Genomic DNA, 25,905 nt, shown 5'->3' on the forward strand with positions numbered 1-25,905 from the left:
TTGATTCTGGGGTATTGGTTGTTTAAGTGTGTTAGGAAGTTTTTCTTGGTTTTCTCAGTCTATAGAAAACCCACCCATACAGGCAGATACATTTACCAACAATCCCCCCCCCCCCCAGCCCTCACAACAATATGGAGTCATTAAGACATTACACAACAGGGCTAAACCTATCTGTTCAAATGACAATGCCCTAACCACAGAACTAAACCACATTCTCAACACTTTCTCAGCCAATGGCTACCCCCCCCCCCTCCCAAAAAAAAAATCCAAAAAAATATTGAAACCAATACCCCACCCCCTCACAACATGGATTACTCTAAATCCATCACCATACCCTATATCTGAGGCACCTCGGGAAAAATTGCAAAAATCCTAAAAAAACATGACTTAACTTCTGTTACAGATCATATAAAAAATTGGCATCCCTTATCCACTCTACTAAAGACCAACCTCCCCCCCCTCCAGACCTACCTAGTGTATACCAGGTCCCTTGCAGCTGTAAGCTGTCCTACTTTGGCCAAACAGGTAGGACAACTAATATCAGAATTTCAGAAGACAAGGACTACATCCGGTTTCACCAATACAGCCACTCTGGTCTTGCAGACCATGCACTGGGTACCCGCCATAGAATACGGTGGAAGAAAGCCACGATAATACACCTTGGTAAATTCAAATATGTAAGGCTTTTCATGGAATCAACCTCAGCCCTAAGAAACAATCCAAATCTCAATAAATTTGGTTGCATGAGACTGCCCCAAATTTGGGAAACCTACATCAGAAGACCTTCAGCTCAATCGTCCAAGAATACCAACATTGTCCGCTAGGGGGCACCATCAGGACTTTTAGGAGAAAGAATAGCTTCCTGCTTCGTCCTCATTTACTGTTTGTTGTGCTTGCGTGCACGCGTCTTGTTTTTAAGTTGCTGTGAAAATGGCAACGTGACGTTGCCGAAATATCAGAGGTGTATTAAAATTTATTTTAATGTATATCCTAGTATACGTTGTAATTTACTTAAGCTATTTAGTAAAAAAAAATAAGAACACGTTCAGAAAATTTTACATAGATTACAAAGGATAAATTAATTTGTAATGCATGTAAGAAATGAATTATATGTAATATATTAGGTCTTAAAAGTTAGAGCTAGATAACTGGAAAAAACCTCCATACTACAGCTTGTAAGGAATATGGATAACCAACGAGGGCTTCTGAAACTAAATCCAATCCTCATCACCTTGTGGTGCATCCTATTATTTAGGTAACTGCTTGGATACTGAACAAATGAGGACCGTCTTGCAATTTGGGACATAGCAAACTAAACTGTTTTCTGCATTGGCTTAAACTACAAGCAAAAATAATTGTAAAATATAATGAAATCTCATGCTGATTAGGTTAGACAAGGATTACATGTCTTTCACCAGAGAACCAAGACAAACAGTGAGAAGTCAGATAATGGAACAGACTCAATTGAAGTAGAATATTGAAATAGACACCATCAACAGAAATATAAATGCAACTGAAGTAAATGTAAACTATTCAAAGAATTAGAGAAGTCAACGTAAGTGAGATACTGTTAAATGGTAACTATAAGATGTTATATTTGGACAAGAGTGATCAGAAAGAAAGGAGTAGCTAGAGTATTCAGCCATAAACTTCTTGAATGGCAACCAATTTTAAGTAATTACAGTGATGATGACAAATTTCAAAATGGAGGGGAGAGAACTAGACAATGAGACTTATTTTATGTTTATCATCCTACAGAAGGTTCTTTGTGGAAGAAGTAGAGGAATTTTTCAAGTTATTAGGGAAGACATATATGACAAAGAAAAAATTGGTTTGCATTGAAAATCTAAACAGTGGAGTAGAAAATGAACAACAAACATAGAAATGTTGAGGATTAGAATAAAAGAGCAAAACTAATAATAACAGTGTCTACCTTCTGAATTTCTGTTCAGGACATAGACTAGTCATTACAATAAAGTTCCACAACATACAAGATGTGCATAAATTCACATGGTGAGAACACAAGAAATAACAAAGGTCTCACTATGTTATCATTGACAGTGAGATGGGATGTTCACAATACAAGAACATAACAGCATATTTGAAATGGGAAGTGATCACCCATTAGATTTGTAAAGGACAAAAATAAGTATCATACTGAATTAAAAATTAAATAAAATGCAAGTTTTTTTTTTCTTTTGTAAAAAAAAGTTGGGAAGTTTTCATCAGGATAGTATTCTGGTGAACTGTAGACTCAAGTGAAGTTGTCTGCAAAAATAGAAAAATCAGCAAGTTTCCTAAGAGAATGCAAGATTGATCGATTTGTGATTTTATGGTGCAAGCAAATGTCATACTGCAACATGACAGGTTACAGCAGTACACAAGGTATTAAAGTGCAAGAAAAAATTTTAAAAGCTAAGCTGTATATAAATGAAAGTCATGCCAAGACTGCTAAAATCGATAAAAGATAAATATCATGAACATGGTAAAATGTTATTCAGGCTTTTGTCAAAACAAATTTTAGCCCAATATCACAGCCCACTTTGCTAATACTATATTCTGGTTATATTGTGTGGCAAATGCCTTTTACCTAAAAAAAAGAAGATATGGTCATGGACTCACTATTATCTCCTCCTATTGCTCACTTTTATGTGGAAGTCTTGAGCAAGAGCTCTAGCTGCCTTTACTTTAAAACCCAAAGTTTGAATCAGGCCCAGTGATGCTTTTGTTATCTGGTCACACAGAAATCAACTTTGGACATATTCCCCAGCCACCTGAATTAGCAGCATTTAACAACTGGCCTTGAATCTGAAGTTTGAATCAGGCCCAGTGATGCTTTTGTTATCTGGTCACACAGAAATCAACTTTGGACATATTCCCCAGCCACCTGAATTAGCAGCATTTAACAACTGGCCTTGACATATATACATGTCAAGGTTGCCATGGATGCAAAGTATATTTCATCATTCAAATGCATGTTTAGGTCATTAAACACATACAATGCACCACATAAATTTCTGGAAACACTTATCACATATCTTCTTTTGGGCAGTCTATCTACCATAAGTTTACACATATCTTCAAATACATACACATAAATTCATACTACCACCTGACACAAAAATCAGTTGTTATCAATGCATTCAAATGCAGAGCTATAATTTCAGCAGCAGATACAGCACTTACAAGTGACTCTGGCAATCCATTCCACTCATTCACCACTTCCCAAGCAAAGAACTGAAGTTCACAAAGTTATTCTCACCCATTTGAAGAACAGCAAAGAGATCAGAGTTAACGACATTAATCATCTCCTAAGTCCTTGCTAACTAAAACTCTTTCTTAATTTCCAAGTATACTCCAAGTTCTCCTTACACTAGTCAGAACTGAAAAAATTCATCTGTATAAATCCTATAACTTTTATGTAACTTATATGTCTGTCATAACTCCTCTTTTCCACCTATTGTAACCCTTCTTCAAATCTTCAATATATCCAAAAAGCATTCCATAGGCCACCATTCTAGACCCTATCAACCACTTCTATATCTCCAAGAAACCCAAGTGATTGGATCTGTACATGACAGGCCAGATGGGACCTTATCATGATGTATGATGACCTAATTTCTGCTCGTGTATTCTTCAATAGCATGATAATCCTATGTATTTTAGTCAGTTTTGAAAGATGGTCTCTGAACTTGTTTTTATAACAAGAAATAAAAAATAACCCTAAAAACAGACAGAGTTTACAGATGTATGTATAGACACAGTTCATTGTGCAGTTATTGTAAACATGTCAGAAGATAAACAAATAATAAACCCAACAGAAAGTGTATTTAAAATAATTATTATAGAGACAAACATGAGAAAACTGTACCAAAGAAAATGAGATAAAAATTTATTAGAAATAAAGGTATGTGAAAATACTGAAACAGAAAAGAAGAAATAGGCAACAGAATAAAGGAAGCAGTCAAGATAAGAGCTGAAGGGGAAAATAAGAGCACAGAAAAGGGGATAACAGAAATTTTAATGAAGACACAAGAAAAAATAAATAAGAGAACAATGAAGTATATATAAAATGATTATCTTCTTATACACGATAAAATAAATTATAAAAGAAAGAGGGCAATAGCTAAAACAGAAATGAGAAATGACTGTTAGAGAGAAAAATTGGAATAATGATGAAAAAGAACTAGGAACAGAGTTAGAACACAAATCAACATATATCAGCGTACACAAAATAAGAAAGAATAAAATCATACAGATGTAAGTAAAAAAGAAATGGGATAATGAAAATTATCAAAAAATTTTAAAACTAACAACATAAATAATAGTGACTAAGCAGAACTTATAGCACCAGATGAATTAAAATTCTAAGACAAAAAACTTGGAAGTGATGATATTAATATGGAATTATTTTAATAACCCACATGCAAAAAGTTACACAATCTATAAAATGTTAGAGCCATGTGTGGACAATAGAACAAGGAGAAAGAAATAATCTGTTGATATGTTTCTTGATCTGCTGAGGACCTTGGAGAATACAAAAGTGAGAGGGAGAAACTGTTCCAAAGAACAGAGGTAGATCAAATAAAAGAAGCAAGAAGTTGATCTGGTAGGTTGAAGCCAATGGGAGAGGGGGGAGATGTCTGATATATTATTAAAAATAGGAGATAGAATTATGGAACTATTAAGAATAGGGAAAGAAGTGAGATTTCTTGTGAAAAAAATAATACAGACATGTTTTTGGTAGAATTGAAGTACACAAGGTTATTCTCACCAATCTGAAGAACATCAAGAGATCAGAGTTTAAGACATGAATCATAGAAGATCTTGAAGCTTCTAATGATCGTACATTGCAAGGTTTATCAAATGAAGAGGAATGGAATGTACCATCACCATATTTAAGGGCGGGATTTAGCAACTGAGCTCTGTAACACAAGGTCATTTGTTTGCTGGAGGACATGAGCAGATGAAAATACAAACCCACTGCCAGGATACATAGTGAATTACCAGCAAGGCTGGTGATGCAATTGCAAGGGATAGAAAGTTGACCATAAGATGGCAATTTACTGAGCAGACTTCTGTGCCAGATTCAATCAAATGTTCAAAGAGAAATGCCAAGCAAACACTTAAGTTCCTCTAACCTTTTCCATGACTTGTATCCAAAAGTGAGTGGTATGGACAGGTAATTAGCTGTGGACAGAGTGGCAAAATCCATATTACTGGTCATTAATAAGGTAGTGGATCAGATGGTGAAGAAAGTGTTGATTTTGTTTTTTGTCTTTTTTTTTTTTTTTTTAAATCTCTGACCCAAAAATGAAAGTTGCAAGCATATAACATCATGGCATGTGTGTGCAAAACCTTTTCTGCAATTTAAAAAAAAAAAAAAAAAAAACTGAAGTAAGGATGATTAGACAGGGTATGTTAGCTGACTTTTTTTTTTTTTTTTGAAATTGACTGTAGGCTAAGTTAAGGGGATAAAAATCCCTTATTGTTTTTCAGCCAGTAAGCGAAACTAAGATCGAAAACTACGATCTGAACGTTTTATGCCGACGAACTGTCAGCGGATCCAAGCGTAAGTGACCACTTGGTAGTGCCACACCAAGGCCACTCGTTGCAAAGGTGGAGCAAGCTCCCTCACTATTCTTGATATTTTCTCATAATGTAAAAACACACAGATCCTGGGAGATGTAGTACTGCTTTACATTATGAAGAGAGGTCACTACCCAGACCGGTTTCAACCTTTTTTGAGGTCTCATCAAGTGAGTAGCTAGACCCAGAATATCAGAGTTTAAGTGAAAAGAACTTACATACTTTTGCTATACGAATGCCAGAAAGGTGTGTCACTATATTATATTATAACGTGTTATAACTAAGATGAAAAGCCAAACGGCTATTTTTCTGTGAGGTTGATAAGTTAAGGGGATAAAAATCCCTTATTGTTTTTCAGCCAGTAAGTAAAACTAAGATCGATCCGCCGACAGTTCGTTGGCATGAAATGTTCAGATCATAGTTTTCGATCTTAGTTTCGCTTACTGGCTGAAAAACAAGAAGGGATTTTTATCCCCTTAACTTATCAACCTCGCCAGAAAAATAGCTGTTTGGTTTTTCATCTGACTGTAGGCTTGTTTTCATGCTATAGGATAGATGTGCCACTTAAGAAAGATTGACAAGGTGACAGGTATTACTTTTGGGATAGAAATGTTTAGCATAATAAGTGGGATACCATCAGAACAAGATGACTTTCTTGTATCCAAGCAGAATTCTTCTATTTCTTTCTGATGAAAGACTAGAGGCAGCATGGAGTCAGCTGTTCTTGGTCAAAATGAAAGGTAATTTGTCAGTTTTTTTATGCAAGGGCTGGAGAAGAATGATACAAAGGGTTCTGCTTTATCTTTGGGTGATACTGTGACTAGTTGTACTCACTGGGTTTGGCAAGAGACTAGAAGACTGTCATTTGAACAAGATGCAAGTTTTCTATATTTAGCCCATCCAAAACCAGATTTAGATTTGTCAATCCCCCCCCAGCTGTTGTACACTGCAGTGTAGCCTGGAGTTTTAGTTCTGAGCCACTTATGATCAACTTAATTTTTTTTTTTTTTTTTTGCTACCTTTGTCACACTTGGAAGAGGTTCAGTAAATGATTGGTGATTTTAGATTGAATAAGATGAAAGCTCATTCCAATCAAATAATTTCTGTTATTCAGTTGGAGTAGGTGCTGGCTGTATCAGGACAATGGGAAACAATCAAGTCATGGAAAAGAGAAGTCACAAGGACAAGAATGGTTGGATGAAAGGTGTTCCATATTATATAAAGGAAGAAATTTAGCGGAGGTTAGATCTGAGTTACCAATAAAAGAACTAACACCAACACTGAAGAGCATTGGGAGGATGGTGAAGATTATCTGGTATTCTGGTAAGTAGATGGACTATTTGTGTTAGATCACTGATAACAGCAAATACCATGGCATCTTGATGAGCTTTATCAGTAGAAATGGAGAATGGAAGATAGTCTGAATTGCAGATGTTCTTACAGTTTCAGTATTTAGAGTTTGATTACCACTCTGTTGACCTCTTTGATTACCTAGCCCTAAATATTAATATTAATGTTTAGGGCTAGGTAATCAAAGAGGTCAACAGAGTGGTTATCAGAATTTGTAGAGCAATAGAGACATATGGATGCAATGAAGGCAATTTTAGGCAAGGGAAAACTGAATGGGACAGGGAAGATAATAAAGTTTGGCATTCTTTCTTTGATACAAGTTTGTCAAATTTAATATGTATATGCATTCTGCTTTTGATGGAAGGAATCGTATAAGGTGTAGTCTGGATAATAGTTGAGGTTCCATTAGGAATGAGAGGTAAAATATGCGAGTTTAAAATTAAATAAGGTTATTAAATCTATTAAATAAAATTTGGAAATCAAGAACAAATGAAAGATCTATATTACCTACCTTTAATAAAGTAGGATAATTAATTGATAAAATAATAAAATCAAAATGTTCAAATTATAGTGGGATATGTTTATTACAAAAAATATATATACAGCTCTATTAAGTTGCTCACATAATGATTCATTCTTCATTTTCAAATTTAACTGAAAAATAAACACAATCTAGCTTAAACTCTCAACCTTGTTCATAAAGTATGAAAAAAAGCAGTGGTCTAGTCAAAAGAAACAAAAATTTTAAATATTTGTTAAAACAGTTAACAGTAAACTCCACAATTAAAATAGAATACTATAACAGTAAAAAATCAGTAATATAACTGTAGAATACATAAAATTAGAAGTGTAAGGATGTAACATAGCATGTCCCCCACCCAGTTCTTTTTAACATATATCAATGAAAAATTAAAAGAATGGTAAAGTGTAAATACCACAGGAATACAGTAGAATTAAATACATTTGTATGCACACAAATATTGACTGACAATAATTATAATAAATATTAACTGACAAGGCATGAATCCCTACAAAAAACACTTCTAGAAGGAATGATGAAAAAGAAGAAGAGGAAGACAAAGAACAGATTGGATGGGAAATATTAAGGACTGGACCTTTTTGTCCCATGAAGAATGTAAAAGAGAAGCACAAAACCGTACATGGTGGAATCTCATGGTAGAGAACCTCCTGGAAGGAAAAGACATCTGACAACAACAATAATAGATTTATATATTTATAATATAATTCAATATAATATAATAGATTTAGTTAAAACACTGAAGCAAAATGGACAATGAAAACCAGACCAAGAAAGAACATCTGCAGAAATAACATTTTTACAGAAAAGAAAAGAAACAAATGTATAAATGGAATTTATACATTTGCTGAGAGGTAATTACTTGAAGCAGAATGTGATGGAGGAGACTCAGGGTATGAGAGTGTTGGATCTCATTATAGGATTAAAAGACCTGTCCATAACAACTAAGATGGTTACATTGCCTCTGATTGGGAAAAGTGATCATGTGGTCTTAACTGTGGGGGGGGGGATATCAAAGCATCTGAAAATTATTAATTTGAAAGTTCCAGTTAAGAAAGAGTATATGTGGAAGTACAAGTCAGGTGATTATAATACACTTAAGAGGCAGCTTGAAGCAGTATCATGGCATAAGATCTGCAAGGGAAGGATGTTCACAGTGCATGGAGATAGTCAAAGGGAAGCAATATCACACTGTATACCCAAGTTCAAGAGGGTAAATCAGGTAGGAGTTGGATGGATGAGTACTATCGTTTAGCATGAGCTGCAAACAAAGAAAATGTTGTGGAGGGTATATAAGTTAACTAATGAACAGTACAAGGATCATACAAGAAAGGTGACCAACATTGCAAGGAAGGAAAAATCAGATTATGAGAAGAGATCAGCTGACGAGGTGAAAGGAAATCCCAAGGAAATTCCCTTTATGTGGAAAGTAGGAAGAAGAATGACCGTGGAAGGTAACTTTAATGAGTGCAGATGGTAGAGAGGTAACAGAGCTAGAAGAATTTGATGTTGAGCTACTGAGTGACCATTTTGCAAGGATATATCATCCAAGTGAAGATAGTGTTATAGTAGATCTGACGTGGACTGATATGAGAACAGAGGGTGAAGAATTGAAGGTACTTAGCATATTGCAGAATCTGAATACAAATACAGCTGTAGGATTGCATAGGATATCAGGTGAATTCTACAAGAATGTGCAAGAGAACTGGCAATGCCTTTGCCTAGGCTGTTTAATTTAAGTCTCAGCTCTGATAAAGTCCCAAGAGAGTGGATCAAAAAGAAAATTCAGGAATAGGTGGATAAGAATAAGATACACTATGAGGGGCAGCATGGCTTTGTGAAGGGTCGGTCATATTTCAGTAATCTACTGACTTTTTATAATAGAGTGACAACTGAGTTGGATAAAGGGAATAGCTACATGATGATACTGCTGGATTCTGCAAAGACATTTGAGAGGATACCACATGAAAGTTTGTTATGCAAACTCCAACAAATGATGCATATGAAACTGGCGATATGAATAAAAGGGTGGATGATGGACAGATACCAAAAAGTAGTATATGCAAGAGCAGAACCCAGGAGAAGGCAGGTGACTAGTGGTATGCCGAGAACCTCCATAGCTCAGTCAGTATAGATGAAGCCCTTTGGTCAGAAAGACCTGGGTTCGATTCCCATCAGTGATGTGAGGAACCTTTATCTGGAAGGTGAGTTAGCCGGTCTCATACAGAAATAGGGTTTTTTCCCCATCTGGAAACTTGGGTTGTTCATCTCCCAGAACAGGCAAACTGGCCCCATGAACACATGCATCTACAGACATAGGACACATCAAGAGGCATAGGGCTAACCACTTTATCCTTGAGTTACAGTTGAGAAGTCCAAGAATAGTTGGAAGGTTGTGGTTATAATGAACCACTGAGAACCACTTTTGCCTGGATGGAGTAATGTGCCACAAGGCTTTTGCTTGAACCACTGCTGTTTAACAGAAATAATTTGAAAGGAGATATTCAGTTGTTTGCTGGTAATAGTTAATCAACATAATGTAGAGAGTTTGCAGGATGATTTCAATAGGCTGATAGTATAGGCAAAAGATAACAGATGTCAATTTAATGTGGAAAAGTGTAAAGTTATGTATTTCAGAATACAAAGATTACAAACTGTGTATCACATAGAGGGAAATGTACTCCAGGAAATTGATGAAGGGATTTGGGGGTGGTAGTAGTAGTAGATAGAGTTGAAGTTAACAGGGCATATAGCTAAAGTTGCCAGGGGCTAGCTCAAAGGATTACTTGGTTATTGAAGAACACACTAATAAGCAGAGATGAGGGAGTTATCATTGAACTTTATAAAGCCTTGATATGACCACATCTGGATTACTGTGCTCAGGTCTAGTCACTCGGGTTTCTTGAGGATGATTAAATGATGGAGAGGGTCCAGAGGCAAGTGACCAAAATAGTAAGATGGCAGTTCTTTTGTGGATTGCTCTCTATGAGGATAGATTGAGGGTTTTATAGGTTGCAGAAGTTGGTTGGTAGGTAGGTAGGCAAAAAAGAGGGGATATAATAGAAACATTTAAGTTACTTAAAGACTTTTATAGGATTGATGCAGGGGAAATGCTTCAGCACTTAGCTAGAGGGGGGGGGGTCCAAACAAGAGGTCATCTCTGGAAGTTGGGTACGAGTGTGATCAGCAAGGGGACAAAAACTAGATTTTTTGCTTGAGGAGTGGTGAATGAATGAAATGGGTTGCCCAAGTCAGTTGTTAGTGTTTTGTCTGTTAATCATTTAAAGAAGAGGTATGATAGATATTGTGTTGACAGTTGGGTTTCCCACACTGTGTCTTAGGACTCCATGGAGATACCCATGCAATAATAACAATATTGCAAAAAAAAAAAAAAGGTTCGATTGAAACTATATAGACGTTTTGTGTACATCCCAATTCCTAAATTTTATTGTTTTATCCATCTACAGCATGGTTATTGAAACATGTAATTTAACACATTTTGTCCCTTTGCACTCCAGCAAATTAGAACAACTAAAATATAAATTGAGATGGCTCAACAGTTTTTTTTTTGGGGGGGGGGGGGGGTTCCAAATAACTGGCCTAGGTATCTGCTATTCAACCAATGAGCTGAGAATTCAAATCCCACTATGGCATGGATGTTTATGAAAGTCAATAGATAGTAGATTATTTTCATTGTCCAGTGTGGGCCACCACTTCCACACTGCTTACTGGAAGTCTGAAGTGGCCTGAAAAAAAGAAACCAGTAGTTTGGTCTCATAGAGCAGGATTCCAAAATTATTTGACTCTTAGTTCACCTATGCTATTAAAAATTTTAATAAAATCTCATCAAGTCAGAGTTTTGGAATGAAAAGAGTTCTGGAATAATTTGCATATGGATGCAGGTAGAAAACAATTCCAATAAATTCTTAAGGATTTTATGAAACAGTCAAATAGTAATATTATATACATGTATAAAAATTTGAACCAATTTAATCAAAGGATCTGCATTAATATTACAAATAAGTAGTGACAGCTAGGTTTAAATCTTATAATCAGTTAGCACCACAGTGATGATAATTAAACATGTGGCATCAAAAATTTTAACTGATCTGATGCAACACATATGCATGAGGTATTTTACAATAAAATATTTTGCAAGGGTAAGGTAATTTTCAGCAACAGGTTAACCTAATTGAAACAACTAGTTCTGCCAAAGCAGTGCAAACCAACTGAGTGACACTGTCGCTTAAGATTTCTTCTTATCTATTTTTACTCTTAAACATCCTTTCATTTCTACTATACAAAACATTTATAAACAAAATTATTTTAGTGGAATTTTCAAACACCATTCTGCAATCTTTCTTCTCCTTTCCAACTTTCATGTGAATCAACTCCAGAATCTTGTATTACTATATAGTTTCCAACACAGTCCACAACAGCGCTGGAATTCTTCAAAATTATCAGAGAATTGATCATTTTAATTATCTTATAAGCCATGATAATTTGTATTATTCTGTACTGTGTGCCAATTAAGGGGGAAAAAACGAATACCTTGCCAATTCTTTTTGTAAATCTGTCATGTATTGCTGACACTGTGCATAGTAAGCTATCTGGGCTTCAACAAAATCATTGAGGCACCGCAAATGGTTTGCCTAAATGGAAAAAAGAAAATACATTAAAATCTGATGCCAAAAGATACTTTATAATGAATTACAAAGATTTAAAAAAAAAAAAAATGTTTTTTTTTTTGAAGAAACTTACTTGAGCACTGCTTATGCCTTCAAGCAACAACCTGGTAATTTCTGCTTGCCTATCAAATTCTGCCTGAGATATTCTCAACTCTTGTTCAGCCTATCAGAACAGTTATTAGAATTAGAAATAAGCCACTGATGATGATGATGATAATAATATATATATATATATATATATATATAAGCTTTAAAAAATATGCCTATCTCAAAAGAAAGTTAAAACTAATGACTGAGCATTAACTTCCCAGGTCATTTCTTCTTAATCCATTTTAACAGATTAAATATATTTGGAATGTTCATTATTCAAGATGAATGTGATAATTGTGGATTGTACAATACAGAATATGCAATAAGCAGCCACCGCACCTTGTATTTAATAATAAGGTTTGCATGTTTCCATGACTCCAAGAGCTGTGCCAGCAGATGCATAGCTATAGATGGAGCATCTAATGGAGAAGCCTCGGACAAGAAACCAAAAAGAAATAAATAAATCACATATAAGCAAGAAACAAAGCTCCACATTATTAAAAAGACCTCAGTTCTGAATATTAAAAATCAATGGACAAAAATGCTAAAATAACCAGAAAAAATCATTTTTGTTATAGATTCAGTAAGGAAACTTGACAAGTATAAAAATGATCCAACAATAAGAATACTTTTTGATTAAGTATGGTTTAATTTATTTAATTTAAATCAAAACATCTCAGTAAACTATATGAAAATTACAAATATTTCATAAAATTTTGCACTCCACAGTGATTAATCGCTATGCACACAACAATTACTTTAGATCAGCAAAGAGTAAAAGCTAGATAACTAAGAGGAAACCTCTACATCAACTGCAAGGTATGTGAATTGACCTGGGCTTATAAACCCAATGTCCAATATCCACTTTTCTTATGGTGCATTTGTTATTAAGTATCTAACTGACTAAAGGAATGAGGATGGCGTGACAACATGGGACAGTCAACCACATTATCTTCTGTACAGACAAAAATGGATAAAGATGGTCAAAATGATGTCATGATACTCATTGCCACCCTCAACAAAGAACTAAGCTTGAAATTAAAGTATACTTAACAAGAAATTATATTCTCATTTTTATCCTTTACTCAAGCGTGAGCAAACAAAGTCTATACATGAAGTATATTCATAATTAGGGCTAAACATGATTTTGCATTGATTTAGCAGTCATTTTTTGCAATAATCTCCCCCATACTGTTTTTTTTTCCTCACTGAGCACAACCTCTAAACTCTTTAAGAAACATAATAGGCTACCTTTTTCTCCTTAATCACTTACCCATGCATGGAACCGTGGTGTTATAGGTCCTGTGACATTTCATGTGTGGGATCAGCATCATAAAAAAAATCTCCACAGGTCTAGTTCCCACTAATGAGACTTCAATAAAGATTAAAATCTGTCTGAATAGTGACTCTCCATAGTACATTGCAATACATATACTCAAAAATGGGAGTGCTGTGATGACAAGATACTGAAGAAATCTGATGTGAAGTCAACCTAAGTAGGATGGCCATGAAGATGTCTCATGTGTAAGTTTTGTTTGTTTCACAAGTGGAAAAGGACTAAAAGAAGTAATTTTTACTTTCTGATAAAACAAAAACTTCCAAAGTACCTATTTTCATCAAGGAATTAGGGAATACAGTGAAAAGTCAGCTAATAAAACACTTTGAACTTAGGTAAATAGGTACTATCATTAACACCAGTTATATATCAATGTATCCACATAACTGATGTTACTGAGAAGACATATAAGTTCAGACAACAGCAATCAAGAAAAGGAAGGAGTAGATATAACATCCAACATTAAACATAAAAATAAGCTTCTTGAATTTCAAGTGGAGTGATGTGAGCAAATTTCAAATTGGGAAACTGGACAATGACTTACTTATGCCAATAACAGGAAAGAAATAGAATTTGAGTCATGAGAGAGGGCAAAAAACAAAAAGGAAAAGCTGATTTTTTAATTCAACATCTGAACAGCAAAGTAGGAAAATGAATACCAGACATACAGAATGTTTTGCAAATATGAAAATGTGGAGAAAATGATGAAGTTAATAATTACCTGCTGTGCTCAGGCATGCACTAGTGTATGCAAATAGCGGGTGATTCTTTCTTTGTCTTATTATTTATTCTCATTGTTGATCTTTTGTTTTTAGTGTGTTTAATTATTATGTGTATATTATGGTCGTATTATGTATATATGCCCCACAAGTTGGCTGTACAGCAGAGGAGAAAGATGAGTTCTGGAACGTGTTAGATGAAGAAATGAGGGAACTGGAAATGGTGATGAAAACGAGATGGTGATTGTAGGAGGAGACTTGAACGGACACACAGGGAGACAGAATAGAAACTGTGAAAGGGTGCATGGTGGCCACAGAGTGGGAATGACGAACCAGGATGGAGAGAGGGTTGTGGACTTTGCAGTAGCGTTTGATCTGGCAATTGTGAACTCGTTTTTCTACAAGAGGGAAGAACATTTGATAACATTTAAGAGTGGTAACAACAGTTCACAAATTTACTACATTTTGACTAGAAGAAAACATCTTAAGGTTGTGACAAATTGTGAAGTAATTCCAACAGATCAAGTGGCACAGCAACACTGACTGCTGTGCGCAGACTTTAAAATAAGATCGAAGATAAGAACCTCTGGAAGCCATGGGATGAAGACAATTAAGTGGTTTCACTTAAAAGAAGAGAGGGTGAGGAATCGTTTTAGGGAGAGGGTGTTAGAGAGGATTTCGGATGGACTGGAAAGTGTACAAGATTGGAGGAAACATAATTCAAAAGTAATCCTATGCTGTGCAATTGATGTGCTTGGTGAGACATCTGGAAAGATTAGAGAGCAGAAGGAGGGTTGGTGGTGGAATAATAATGTGCAAGTGGCAGTGACAGCTAAGAGGAAGGCAAAGCAGAAGTAAGATGAGTCAAGAGTGGAAGAGGACAGAGAGGTGTACAGAGAGAGAGAGAAAGCAAGAAGCCAAGAGAGTTGTGGCACATGCGAAGGCCATGGCATATCAAGCAGCTCTATATGATCAATTAGAAACAAAGGAAGGACAGAGAAAAATTTACCAACTAGCGAAATGTAGAAATAAAGCAGCAAAGGACATCTTGCATGTGAGGCAGATCAAAGACGTTGAAGGAAGAGTATTATGGAGGGATGTGGACATAAGAAACAGATGGAGAATATATTTTGAGGGGACTTTTGAATGAGGAAAATGCAAGGACTCACAGAGAAGATGAGCAGCCTTCTGAGGGGATGGTGCAGAACATCAGTAGAGTGGAAGTGATGGAGGCCATGAAGGTTGAGGAATGGAAAATCGGTGGGCCCCGACAGGATTCCAGTGGAGGCATGGAAGGCACTGGGGGAAAGAGGGAATTGATCTGCTGTGGGACCTGTTCATGAAAGTTTGCCAACAGGAAAATATACCCGAGGAATGGATGGAGAGTACTCTTGTCCCCATCTACAACGGTAAAGGGGATGCACAAGACTGCAAAAATTACAGAGGAATAAAGTTGATGTCCCGCACAATGACAATCCTAGAAAGGTTTCTTGATGGAAGATTGAGGAAGGAGGTGGGGACTGCAAAGGAACAATTTGGCTTTATGCCTGGTAGATCAACAACAGATGCTATCTCTGGGTTGCGGCAGATGATGGAAAAGTTTCGAGAGAAACAACGAGAGCTACATCTGGCATTTATTGATCTGGAGAAAGCATACGATAGAGTGCCAAGGCAAGAAGTCTGGAGGTGTCCGAGGGAGAAGAAGGTTCTGGAGAAATATGTCAGGTTGGTGCAGGAGATGTACAGAAATGTGAAGACAAGTGTTCGGACCTGTCTGGGACAGACAGAAAGTTTTCAAGTAACAGTTGGCTTGCATCAAGGGGTCAGCATTAAGTCCGTTTCTGTTTAACATTGTGATGGAGGTGGTGACGGAGAAGGAGAGAGAAGATGCGTCTTGGACAATGTTGTATGTAGATGACATCTTGCTGTGTGCAGATTCAAGAGAAGAAGCAGGAACTAAACTGGAAAGATGGAGAAAAGTACTGGAAGAGAGAGATATGAGACTGAGCAGAAGTAAGACAGAGTATATGTGTTGCACAGTGGGCAACGGCCAGGAGACAAATCTGGAGTTTGAACGAAATGTTATCAGGAAGGTGAGGGACTTTAGATACTTAGGTTCAACAGTGGAAGAAGATGGAGGAGCTGGGAAGGAAGTGGGATGCAGGATACAAGTGGGAGATGGCTGGAGTGTTATGCGATAAGAGGGTGTCGATCAATCTGAAAAGCAAAATCTATAGGACATTAGTGAGGCCAGCTATGACATATGCTATAGAAACTGTGGAAAAATAACATCAGCAGGATGGAAGTAGCAGAGAGGAGAATGCTTAGGTGGATGTGCAGTGTGACCAGAAAGGATCATCTGAGAAATGACTATGTGAGGAGAACAGTGAAAGTTACAAACTTAGGAGCAAAGATACAGGAGGCAAGGTTGAGATGGTTTGGTCATGTGATGAGGAGGGAGGACGAATGTGTGGGAAGAAGGGTCATGCAGATGGATGTGCAAGGAAGGAGGAAGTGTGGGCGGCCAAAGAAGAGATGGAGGGAGCTGGTAGAAGAGGACTTGAGGATGAAGAACTTGGATGTGGTGACAGCCTAAGACAGGAGGATGTGGAGGAGACTCATCATCAACAGTGACCCCACTAAAGTGAGAGAAGCTGCAAAAGAAGAAGAAGAAGAAGTGTTATTATTATTATTATTATTATTATTTGACACCTCCAGGGAGTCCAAAGACTCATCGAGGGAGAGTGTGCCAACAGCATCGAACGATTGGTCCCCTTCCAACTACTAACCGCGCTCAAACTTACTTAACTGAGCCATTAGTAGCAGAGGCTCTATCAATCGACCAACCAAGTGTGTTTAATTATTGTTGTCGTTTTTTGTTATAATTTATTTTAAAGTTTAAATTTTTATTACGTCCATAAACAATACATTTTAACTATGAACAAAATCGATAGTTTATTGAAAAAATGTTTCTCTTTATTTCTCGAAATCTCAGAAGTTTTAACATTGATTTATAAATATAATAAAATTAGTTTAATCCTTTATCCAAGTGTGAGCAAACAAAGTTTGCGCCTGAAGTATCTTCAGGACTAGAGTAAGGTGATACCACACCAGGGCAACTCGTTGCAAAGGTGGAGAAAGCTACCAACACTCCTATCTCAGTATCTCCTATAATGCAAAACACATCTCCTTGCGGATATGTCTAATGTTATGCATTAAGGGAAGGGCCACTACCCAGACTAGTTTCGACCTTTATTGAGGTCTCTTCAGTGGGAGCCAGGCCCTAGTGGAAATACCAGGCAGAAGCATTCGCAGGTCATCTCTACCTATATAGAGTAAGGTGATACCACACCAGGGCAACGAGTTGCCCTGGTGTGGTATCACCTTACTCTAGTCCTGAAGATACTTCAGGCGCAAACTTTGTTTGCTCACACTTGGATAAAGGATTAAACTAATTTTATTATACTCTAACCAAGTGAAAAATAAACTGTCATTGATTTATAAAATAAATAATAGAAATAATAAACTTTTTTGTTTTAACACTTGAAAAATTAAAACATTTTGCAGGGCGGCCAGCTGGAGTTGAACCGGTATCTTTGGATTTCCAGTTCATTGCTCTAGTCCGTCGAGCTTCTTCTTCTTCTTTTTTTTTTTTTTTGGCTCTAGTCCGTTGAGCTATGCCCGTAACTGCAAATCTTTCGAGTTTTCATGTTATTAATACGTTGAGCCCGTATATGTTACGTCCTAACAATTTAAAAAAATTAATAGCTCAATGCATCAGTAGATTCTGACTAAGCATTATTGTAATAGAAATAATAACTATAAATCAATAATAGAACCCACTATATAAATATAAAAAAATTAAGTTGCTTTTGGCCCCTGGCCCCACCTGCTTCTATTGTCACCAGCCGCCACTGACTAACACTATATTCCAATGTAAGATGAACCATACAGTTTTGAGTAGGATAACAATGAATACCAAACTTAAAAAGAAAAAATATCTATGAAACTCAAAAAGAATCATGCAAAATATGCAAATATTACTAGAGAGAGAAAATCAGAATCCGGAAAACAAAAACCTAACAGATCTAATAACAAAATCTGAAGAAATCATTGGTAAAGAAATTAACAATGGGGATATGTAACGAAGGTGGCTGCAAGGATAGAAAAATTGGAAGTCCATGATGGACTGAAGTTAAATAGGTGGTTCTGGAATGAAGACATCAATATCGAAAGTTCCTGGCAGGTAATTGATCATATGCTCTGAGAGAACAGAGAGAAAAAAATGTAAGAAAGCTAAGTTATGCATAAAAGTATTAAACAAAATTCATGGGAAAACTTTGGGAAGAATACAGAACATAGATAAAGAGGGTAGCATAATGTTCTGGAGACTAATGAAAATGCTTAGAAATTGAAGAAAATACTTTAAAAGAATTAGAGATGATACAGGTGGCAAAAAGTAAAGATAAGGATATTCTGAATGTCTGGAGTACTTTGGAAACCTGAAATGTGGAAAGGCTGAAGTAGATAATATCTGATCAGTGATGCTCAAAATAGGGAGATAATTTTTACAGTGATTACATTGCATTATTCATATAGCCCAGTCACAGGAAGTCAAATTCCAGATGTATGGAATATAACTTTCATAGTACCTATACATTTAAAAAAAAAACATTCAATGTGAGAATTACAGAAAAATTTCCTTAGTCTTTCAGAAAGATTTATTTAATTTAAGCATACCTGAGAATAAGAAAAATAATTAAATAAACTTGGAAAGAGCAAGTTGAGTTCAGACCAAATAGAGGTTGTAAGATTTTACTTAAAAAAAAAAAAGTCAAAAAAATCACAAGAATATAACAGAGATATATATTTATAAATCCAGTAAAGACAAAGAAAGTATGGACAGTCCTCGGGTTACAGACGACCTGACCTACAGCATTCCATACTTACAGCCCCCCCATAAGGATAATTAATAATTAAATATTTAAATTAATAATTTGGAACTAGTTTCTTTCGTGCATGTAAACAAGCCTGTGCATCACTGCATTATTAAAGCAGCTCTTCCTGTTATTTGGAAGTCATATTTAAGGGCCTGTGCCACACTTGCCATGTTTGAAGACTGGTTCTTGAAATGTTTTATTTCTGCTGTGGAACATTATTGTTCGTAAAAGAAAATTCCCTTTAAAATTCTGTTTGTGAAACAGAATCAAATCCTGATTTTCCACCACCAGGTCCATCCTCTTCAGCACTATCTCCATCATCTTCCAATTAATGTTAGTCCACCTTCTTGCCTCAGAAATGCCCCTTCCAGTAAGCAAGACACTGATGCAACCTTTAATATTCCTTTTTGAAATTTCTCCTATTTCCTATAAAACTTTTTGTATGAGTTTGTTTTTATGTTCTGTTTGAATTAAAAGAAAGAGTACAATAGTTTCTGTAACTTATTATTACAGTATTACACTGTATTATTATGGCTATATATGAGCCATTATAGTATTATTATTATTATTACTGCAAATGCGCTGTTCATCAGGGATCCGAGTTACATAAAAATTCAACTTAAAGACGTTCACAGGAATGTATCTCATTCATAACCCGGGGACTGCCTGTATTAAGGAAAAGTCATTTAAATACAAAATTAATAACAGAAAAAACTCGCATACAAAGATTATTTAATAGTATAATTTTCGCCTATGTGTCACAGGCATCTTCAGTACATATTAAGCTCAAATTAAACAATAACTGACAATTCCAAAAAGCACAGCCTAAGTAGCTGGTGTAAGATAACCAAAAAGGTCAATAAATTTCCTTAAAAAAAAAAAAAAAAAAAAAGTTAGGAAAGATTAGCTAATCTTTCCTAACTTTTTATTGGTGGTGCTTTTTTGGAATTTATAGGTGGTGCTTTTTGTAATTGTCAGTAATTGTTTAATTTGAGCTTAATATGTACTGAAGATGCCTGTGACACATAGACGAAAATTATACTATTAAATAATCTTTGTACGTGAGTTTTTTCCGTTATTAATTTTGTATCGATATGTCTACTCACGGTATACCTCTTAAAACTTAAGAGTCATTTAAAACATTACAATTATGCTTAAATTGGTGGTTTGGTTGTTCTTTAAGAGATACTTGTGCCATGAGGTTTCTTCAATTCACACAAAGACACATGTAAATAAGTAAATATTTATTTAAAGTCATATTTCAGCCTGAATGTTATAGGGTATCACTGGTAGCAATGTTAGTAAATTACAAAGTAAAACATGAATAATGGATTGATTTGAAATAGTGAGAGCCACATGAACCCAATGTTGTATGTTATACGTACAACAAGGCAAAGGTATAACTGAGGAAACATTATATTACTAGTTATTAACTTTTAAAATACTAATTAATATAAATATTACTTCTGGAAAATTTTCCATGCTACTCCTCTAAATTATTATTAATTTTTATGGATATTTTGCCTATTTTCTTCAGGCAATATAATGTCATTAGCTTCTACTCAATTTATTTAAGGCATTATTGATATTTTAGAGACATAGATAAATGAAAAATATATGGAAGGAATAATTTTGGACATACCTTTGTAGGATGTTCAAGATTGTCTTCTTTTGGAGCAGAATCAGGCGTATAATGATAAACGTTTATATAACACTGCAAAAGTATGACCAAAACGAAGTGGAGGGGATGTAGAGATAGAAAAATGTGGGAGCTAGAGTTGCAGACAAAACAAAGATATGTGAATTAAAACCGAGTTTCCAAGGATAGACTATAAATTCTTTGGGAAAAAAAAGAAGAAAGATAGAATATTTTAGGAGAAAGGAAAAGGATAGAACATGATGAATCAAGATTAGAGGTGGGAGTCTAATTTAAAAACTAATTAATATCTTAGATAGTGAGAGGCAGTCATTCTAAACGATTCTATTATGATTTAAGTTACGACAGCGAAGTAAGCAATTTTCAGACTATAGGATATTATGGTTCGTATCTATTCTATGTGCTAAATCTGGCTAAGCAAGAACCACTTGTCAATATAGTCAAAAAAACTACAACTCAGATGGCTTGGACATCAACTCAGACATCCTGAAGTCTCACCCTTTTTGGAATCCCTCATCCTGTACAAACCAGAAGATGGCAATCACAGTAGAGGAAGACCATGCAAACAATTTTGGCAATACATATGTGAAACCATCAGTAGGCTGAACTGTAAAACTCCATCTGACATCTACCAGTTAGCTCGAGATAGAGAGAGAGACTTGGAAGACCATAATTTGCAATATTTAATATAAATCTCTTTTACTTTTTCACATTGTATCATATTGTGAATAAACTATGATGATCTATTCTGTGCTGTGCCAAGCCAGATTTCGTGTTGCTGATGTAAGATTGGTGTTCTTGTATTCTCTTTTCTACCGAAAAGAGAATATAAGTAGTAAGAACAATGACAGTCACAAGAAACTTGGTAGATGCCAGGAAGAGCCAGAGGCGGTGTTTACCTTTGGAAGATGAAAACCATGATGATAATTTGGTGATAGGAAAAAAATTATCCACTAAATTGTATTTCTGAAGAATTCTGGAAATTTCTGAGATGCCAGAAATATATGGGACAGGAACACGGTGTATTATTTCCTTGTTCTTTGAGCTAGGAGCATAGGAATTAAAAAGACACTGTGTCGTCCTTTCTGAGAAGCCATTGAGTTTCATATATGTTTGGTGTTTTAGAGTTCCTGCTATAATTGTTGAGGTATAGAACATATAGTGTGAGTATGTTGCACTAAAATTTTTAATTCCAGTCTTCTGTGAGAGACGAGTAGATTGATGGTGAATGTAGCATCCAATGAAAGTAGGCTTTTGATAAACAGAAGTAATAATTCACCTGATGGTGAGCGGAGGAATAGAATATCTAAGAAGGATAATTTGCCTTTTTCTATTTGCTATTTTCTATTTCAGACAAACTGAACACCCAGTGGAAAAGAGGATACAAGAGCACCAATCTCACATCAACAACAGGAAATCAGAGAAATCTGGCTTGGCACAACATGGAATAGATATGGACATGGAATAGAGTTCTGCATTTATACCTTTGCATTGTTTTATATATAATAGGATGTGGCTCTCACTGTTTCAAATCAATCCATTGTTTGCATTCTACCTTGTAATTAACTAATGTTGTCACTGATGAAGCTAGTAATATTCAGGCTGAAACATATGACTTTATTTATATTTATTTATTTATTTATTTCCTTGTGTTTTTGTGTGAATTAAAGAAATGGTTGGTTGTTTGGAATTACGGCTGAAGTAAATTGACTGAGGCTAGGATATTGCATCTATTAACTGTGTGTTCTGGCCAACATTCCTGCTTTACAGGACTAAAAACCCAACTTTCAGGAGGAAAAAATCCTACCACTTCCACATGAGGCCAGCTAACTTAGCTTTGGATGAAAAAATCCTATATAGAGGTTCTTTATGTCCTAGATGGGATTGAAATCCAGATCCTTACAAAGAATTGTAAATCAGCAGTTGGAGTTAAGAGATGCAGGAAGATGGCTTGATGTCAAATCAGATATAAATCAAGACCACTGTCATTCATCTCTATATTATCACATGATCAACTGACATTAAACTTGATATCAAAATTTGAGATATTAAACTTGGATCTTTATTTCCTGCATATGATACATTCTTAAAAGAATCCAATACCTTCAGAATTATTTAACTGAATAAGAGCTATAACAAATAAGGCATGAAAATCACAAAAAAAACAAAAAAAAAAAAGTGAACTGAGCCTCCCAATGTAGAGAAAATATACTAGTCGATGTAGGATGCTCTAGAAGAGGTTTTTATTGTGTTTAGGGCATAATTAAGAGGCAACTGTTTCCATCCAAGGGATAGAGCTTCATTTGCTTCAACATAAAGACTGCGTAGGATATGTACAAAAGGCACCAGTAGCTATCTATCACTGATGAATGAGATCCAAACTACACAGGATATTCTGTCTTGAAGAACCATACACTTAAGACCCATAATTTAGCTTTGAACATATAAGCACATGATAAAGATGAAGCAATGAAGATCAATCCACACCCATTCAATACAAGACAGTGTGAGAAGGAGATTCAATGCTCTCTTGCACTTTTCTCTTAGTTGACAAGTGTGCTTAGAGTGTAAACTTTCTAGTCAAAGATGAGTCCCAAGAACTTAGCCTCTGTTGCTACTGGAATAACATTTTGTCCCATTATATAAAGTACATTGGATTTATTTGGCCATAATAATATGAAAAAAATTAAACCTAGCTAGTTTTGCTGCAGATACTTGCAGCTTCTTCTGGGCAAAGATAAAAAAAAATACAATAAAAAGCTAACCTAAAATATAACATTACTAAAATACAGAACATGTAGAAACCATTACAATATAAGTTGAAAACGGAAATCACGTGGAATGTGGGAGCTGACATGGGTTAGCTATTGTTCAGTGATGTGTGCAAGATAGTTCACTGAAAAGTTAAAATCTGATGTGCAGAAAGATCTAATTAGTGATTTCCAAATATCACACAGGATCATTCCTTGGTTCCTATTGAGGGTCAGCTCCCATGCTCCACATGGTTTCTGCTTTCAACTTATATTGTAACAGTTCCTACATACATTGTATTTTAGTAATGCTATAATTCATGATAATGATAAATACAATAAAATAAAATTTTATTGTATTTTATCTTTGCCCAGAAGAAGCTATAAGTATCTGCAGCAGTTTTTAATTTTTTCACATTATTATAGCCAAATAAACCCAATGTATTTCTTCCTATGATTGATTTTACTGGTCAAAAGTCTACATATTCATCACTTTGTCCCATTCTTAACTCAGGATAATGCATTTCTGGCAGAATTGTACAGACACTTTTTTTTCTGCAGAAAACCTGAACCCATTACTAAGAGCCCATGGAGCAACACAATCAACTGCTTGCTGAAGTTGTCTTTCAATTACCCTCATGTTACAAGAGTGATAGTAAATTGTGAAGACAGCAACATATAGAGCATACAATGAGAGGAAGCTGTTCAATGATTGAGTTAACTTTGACAGGAAAGAGTATCTACTTGACCCATTTATGCTTAGTGTCCTTCATATAGTCTGCTTGAAAAAATATTTATAGGAAATGTTTACACAGACAATGAAAAATCACTATGCCGATATGTTCCAGAAGTCTTTAGAAAAAACAACATACTTAATGTTGTTTGTGACTTAAGTATTTTTTAATTTAAACAAATTTTTTGAGTTTTGATTTTCATGCATACCCTATTCAAACAGACTAATTGTTTTAGTATGGGAAAACCTCTTTTAATGCGAATTCAATATGCATGATAATCAGTTGTTGCGATTTTTTTACGTTATGCAAACTTTTTTTGCCAATCCGACACTTGCCAGTTGACTCAAAGCTATCATCACAAGTGTATGTGCAAACTCTATTCTCATGTTCAATCACTTTTCCTTCACTTTGCTTTAATTTAGATACCTATAAGGCTTTATAATTACATTAGAGGAAAAGCTGAAAAACTTGCTCGATTCCTATTCAGAGCAGTTAAGAATGATCTCCTTCAACTAGAAGCATAGTGTGCATATGAAGAAGATAAGTAGTGCAAATAAGAAGAGAATGTTATGACTAAGAAGCTAACTGCCAAAATAACTTGAGCTATTTTTCAATTATACTGAGCATGTGAAGGAAATTTTGTTCAATGCTGATCCTGATATGGAACGAAGCTTTGAAATCCCCCCCATATATACGGTTTACCTAAAATCCACAAACCTAATTCTCCCCTAAGATCTATAGTAGATGCCACCAATGCACCTTGCTACATATTGTCAAAGCAGCTAGCTAACTCTTTGACCTCCCCCCCCCCACTGGTCTTACCACATCTTATGTAAAAAACTCTACCCACTTTAAAAACTTAATTAAAAATCTTACTTTAAATAATACAGACATATTGGTCAGCTTTGACATCATCTCATTGTTTACCAATGAGATGGTGTCAATATTCCCCTAATTGACACCTTAATACTCTTAAAAAAGTTTTTCCTTCTAATATCATAGAGCTCTTTTTCTTTGCAATCAACTCTGATTATTTTTCTTGGAAGAACAAAATCTACAAACAGATAGAGGGAACTGCCATGGGTTCCACCATCTCACCACCTCTTGTCAATTTTTACATGGAAAATTTTGAAAAACAAGCCATAGACTCTTCCCCTCTAAAACCTTCTATCTGGCTAAGATATGTAGATGATGTGTTCTCTATTTGGCCTCATGGCCAAGACACATTAGATTCCTTCCTCAGTCACCTCAATAGTTTACATCCAAGAATCCAGTTTACGATGGAAAAGGAAAATAACAATAGCTTACCCTTCCTAGACGTCTTAGTAACACACCTTCCTAATGGTAACCCTCCTTTCTCTGTACATAGAAAACCTAATCATACAGGCAGACACATTCGCAAACTCTCCCACCACCACCCCTCTCAGCAATATGGCATTATTAAAACTCTAATCAATAGAGCCCACAATCTTTATTCCAGTGAAACTGTCCTTTCAAACACATCACAACACCTT

At 35.4% G+C, this 25,905-nt stretch overlaps 1 protein-coding gene across 4 annotated transcripts in view; it reads right to left on the reverse strand.

The window, feature by feature from the left end:
- EndoB (SH3 domain containing GRB2 like, endophilin-B) overlaps nucleotides 1-25,905 on the reverse strand; it is a 277,611-nt gene that overhangs the window by 34,880 nt on the left and 216,826 nt on the right. For all 4 annotated transcript variants that reach the window (XM_090397228.1, XM_090397230.1, XM_090397229.1 and 1 more), the window contains 2 exons: nucleotides 12,239-12,328; nucleotides 12,029-12,129 (listed from right to left, as the gene is read on the reverse strand). In XM_090397228.1, the coding sequence (XP_090253354.1) occupies nucleotides 12,029-12,129; nucleotides 12,239-12,328 (191 nt within the window). The remainder of the gene's footprint in view (nucleotides 1-12,028; nucleotides 12,130-12,238; nucleotides 12,329-25,905) is intronic.

This window comes from Typopeltis vanoorti, chromosome 8, assembly GCF_054136105.1.
Source record: "Typopeltis vanoorti isolate ZY-2024b chromosome 8, IOZ_Tvanoo_1.0, whole genome shotgun sequence".
Classification (NCBI taxonomy): Eukaryota; Metazoa; Arthropoda; class Arachnida; order Uropygi; family Thelyphonidae; genus Typopeltis; species Typopeltis vanoorti.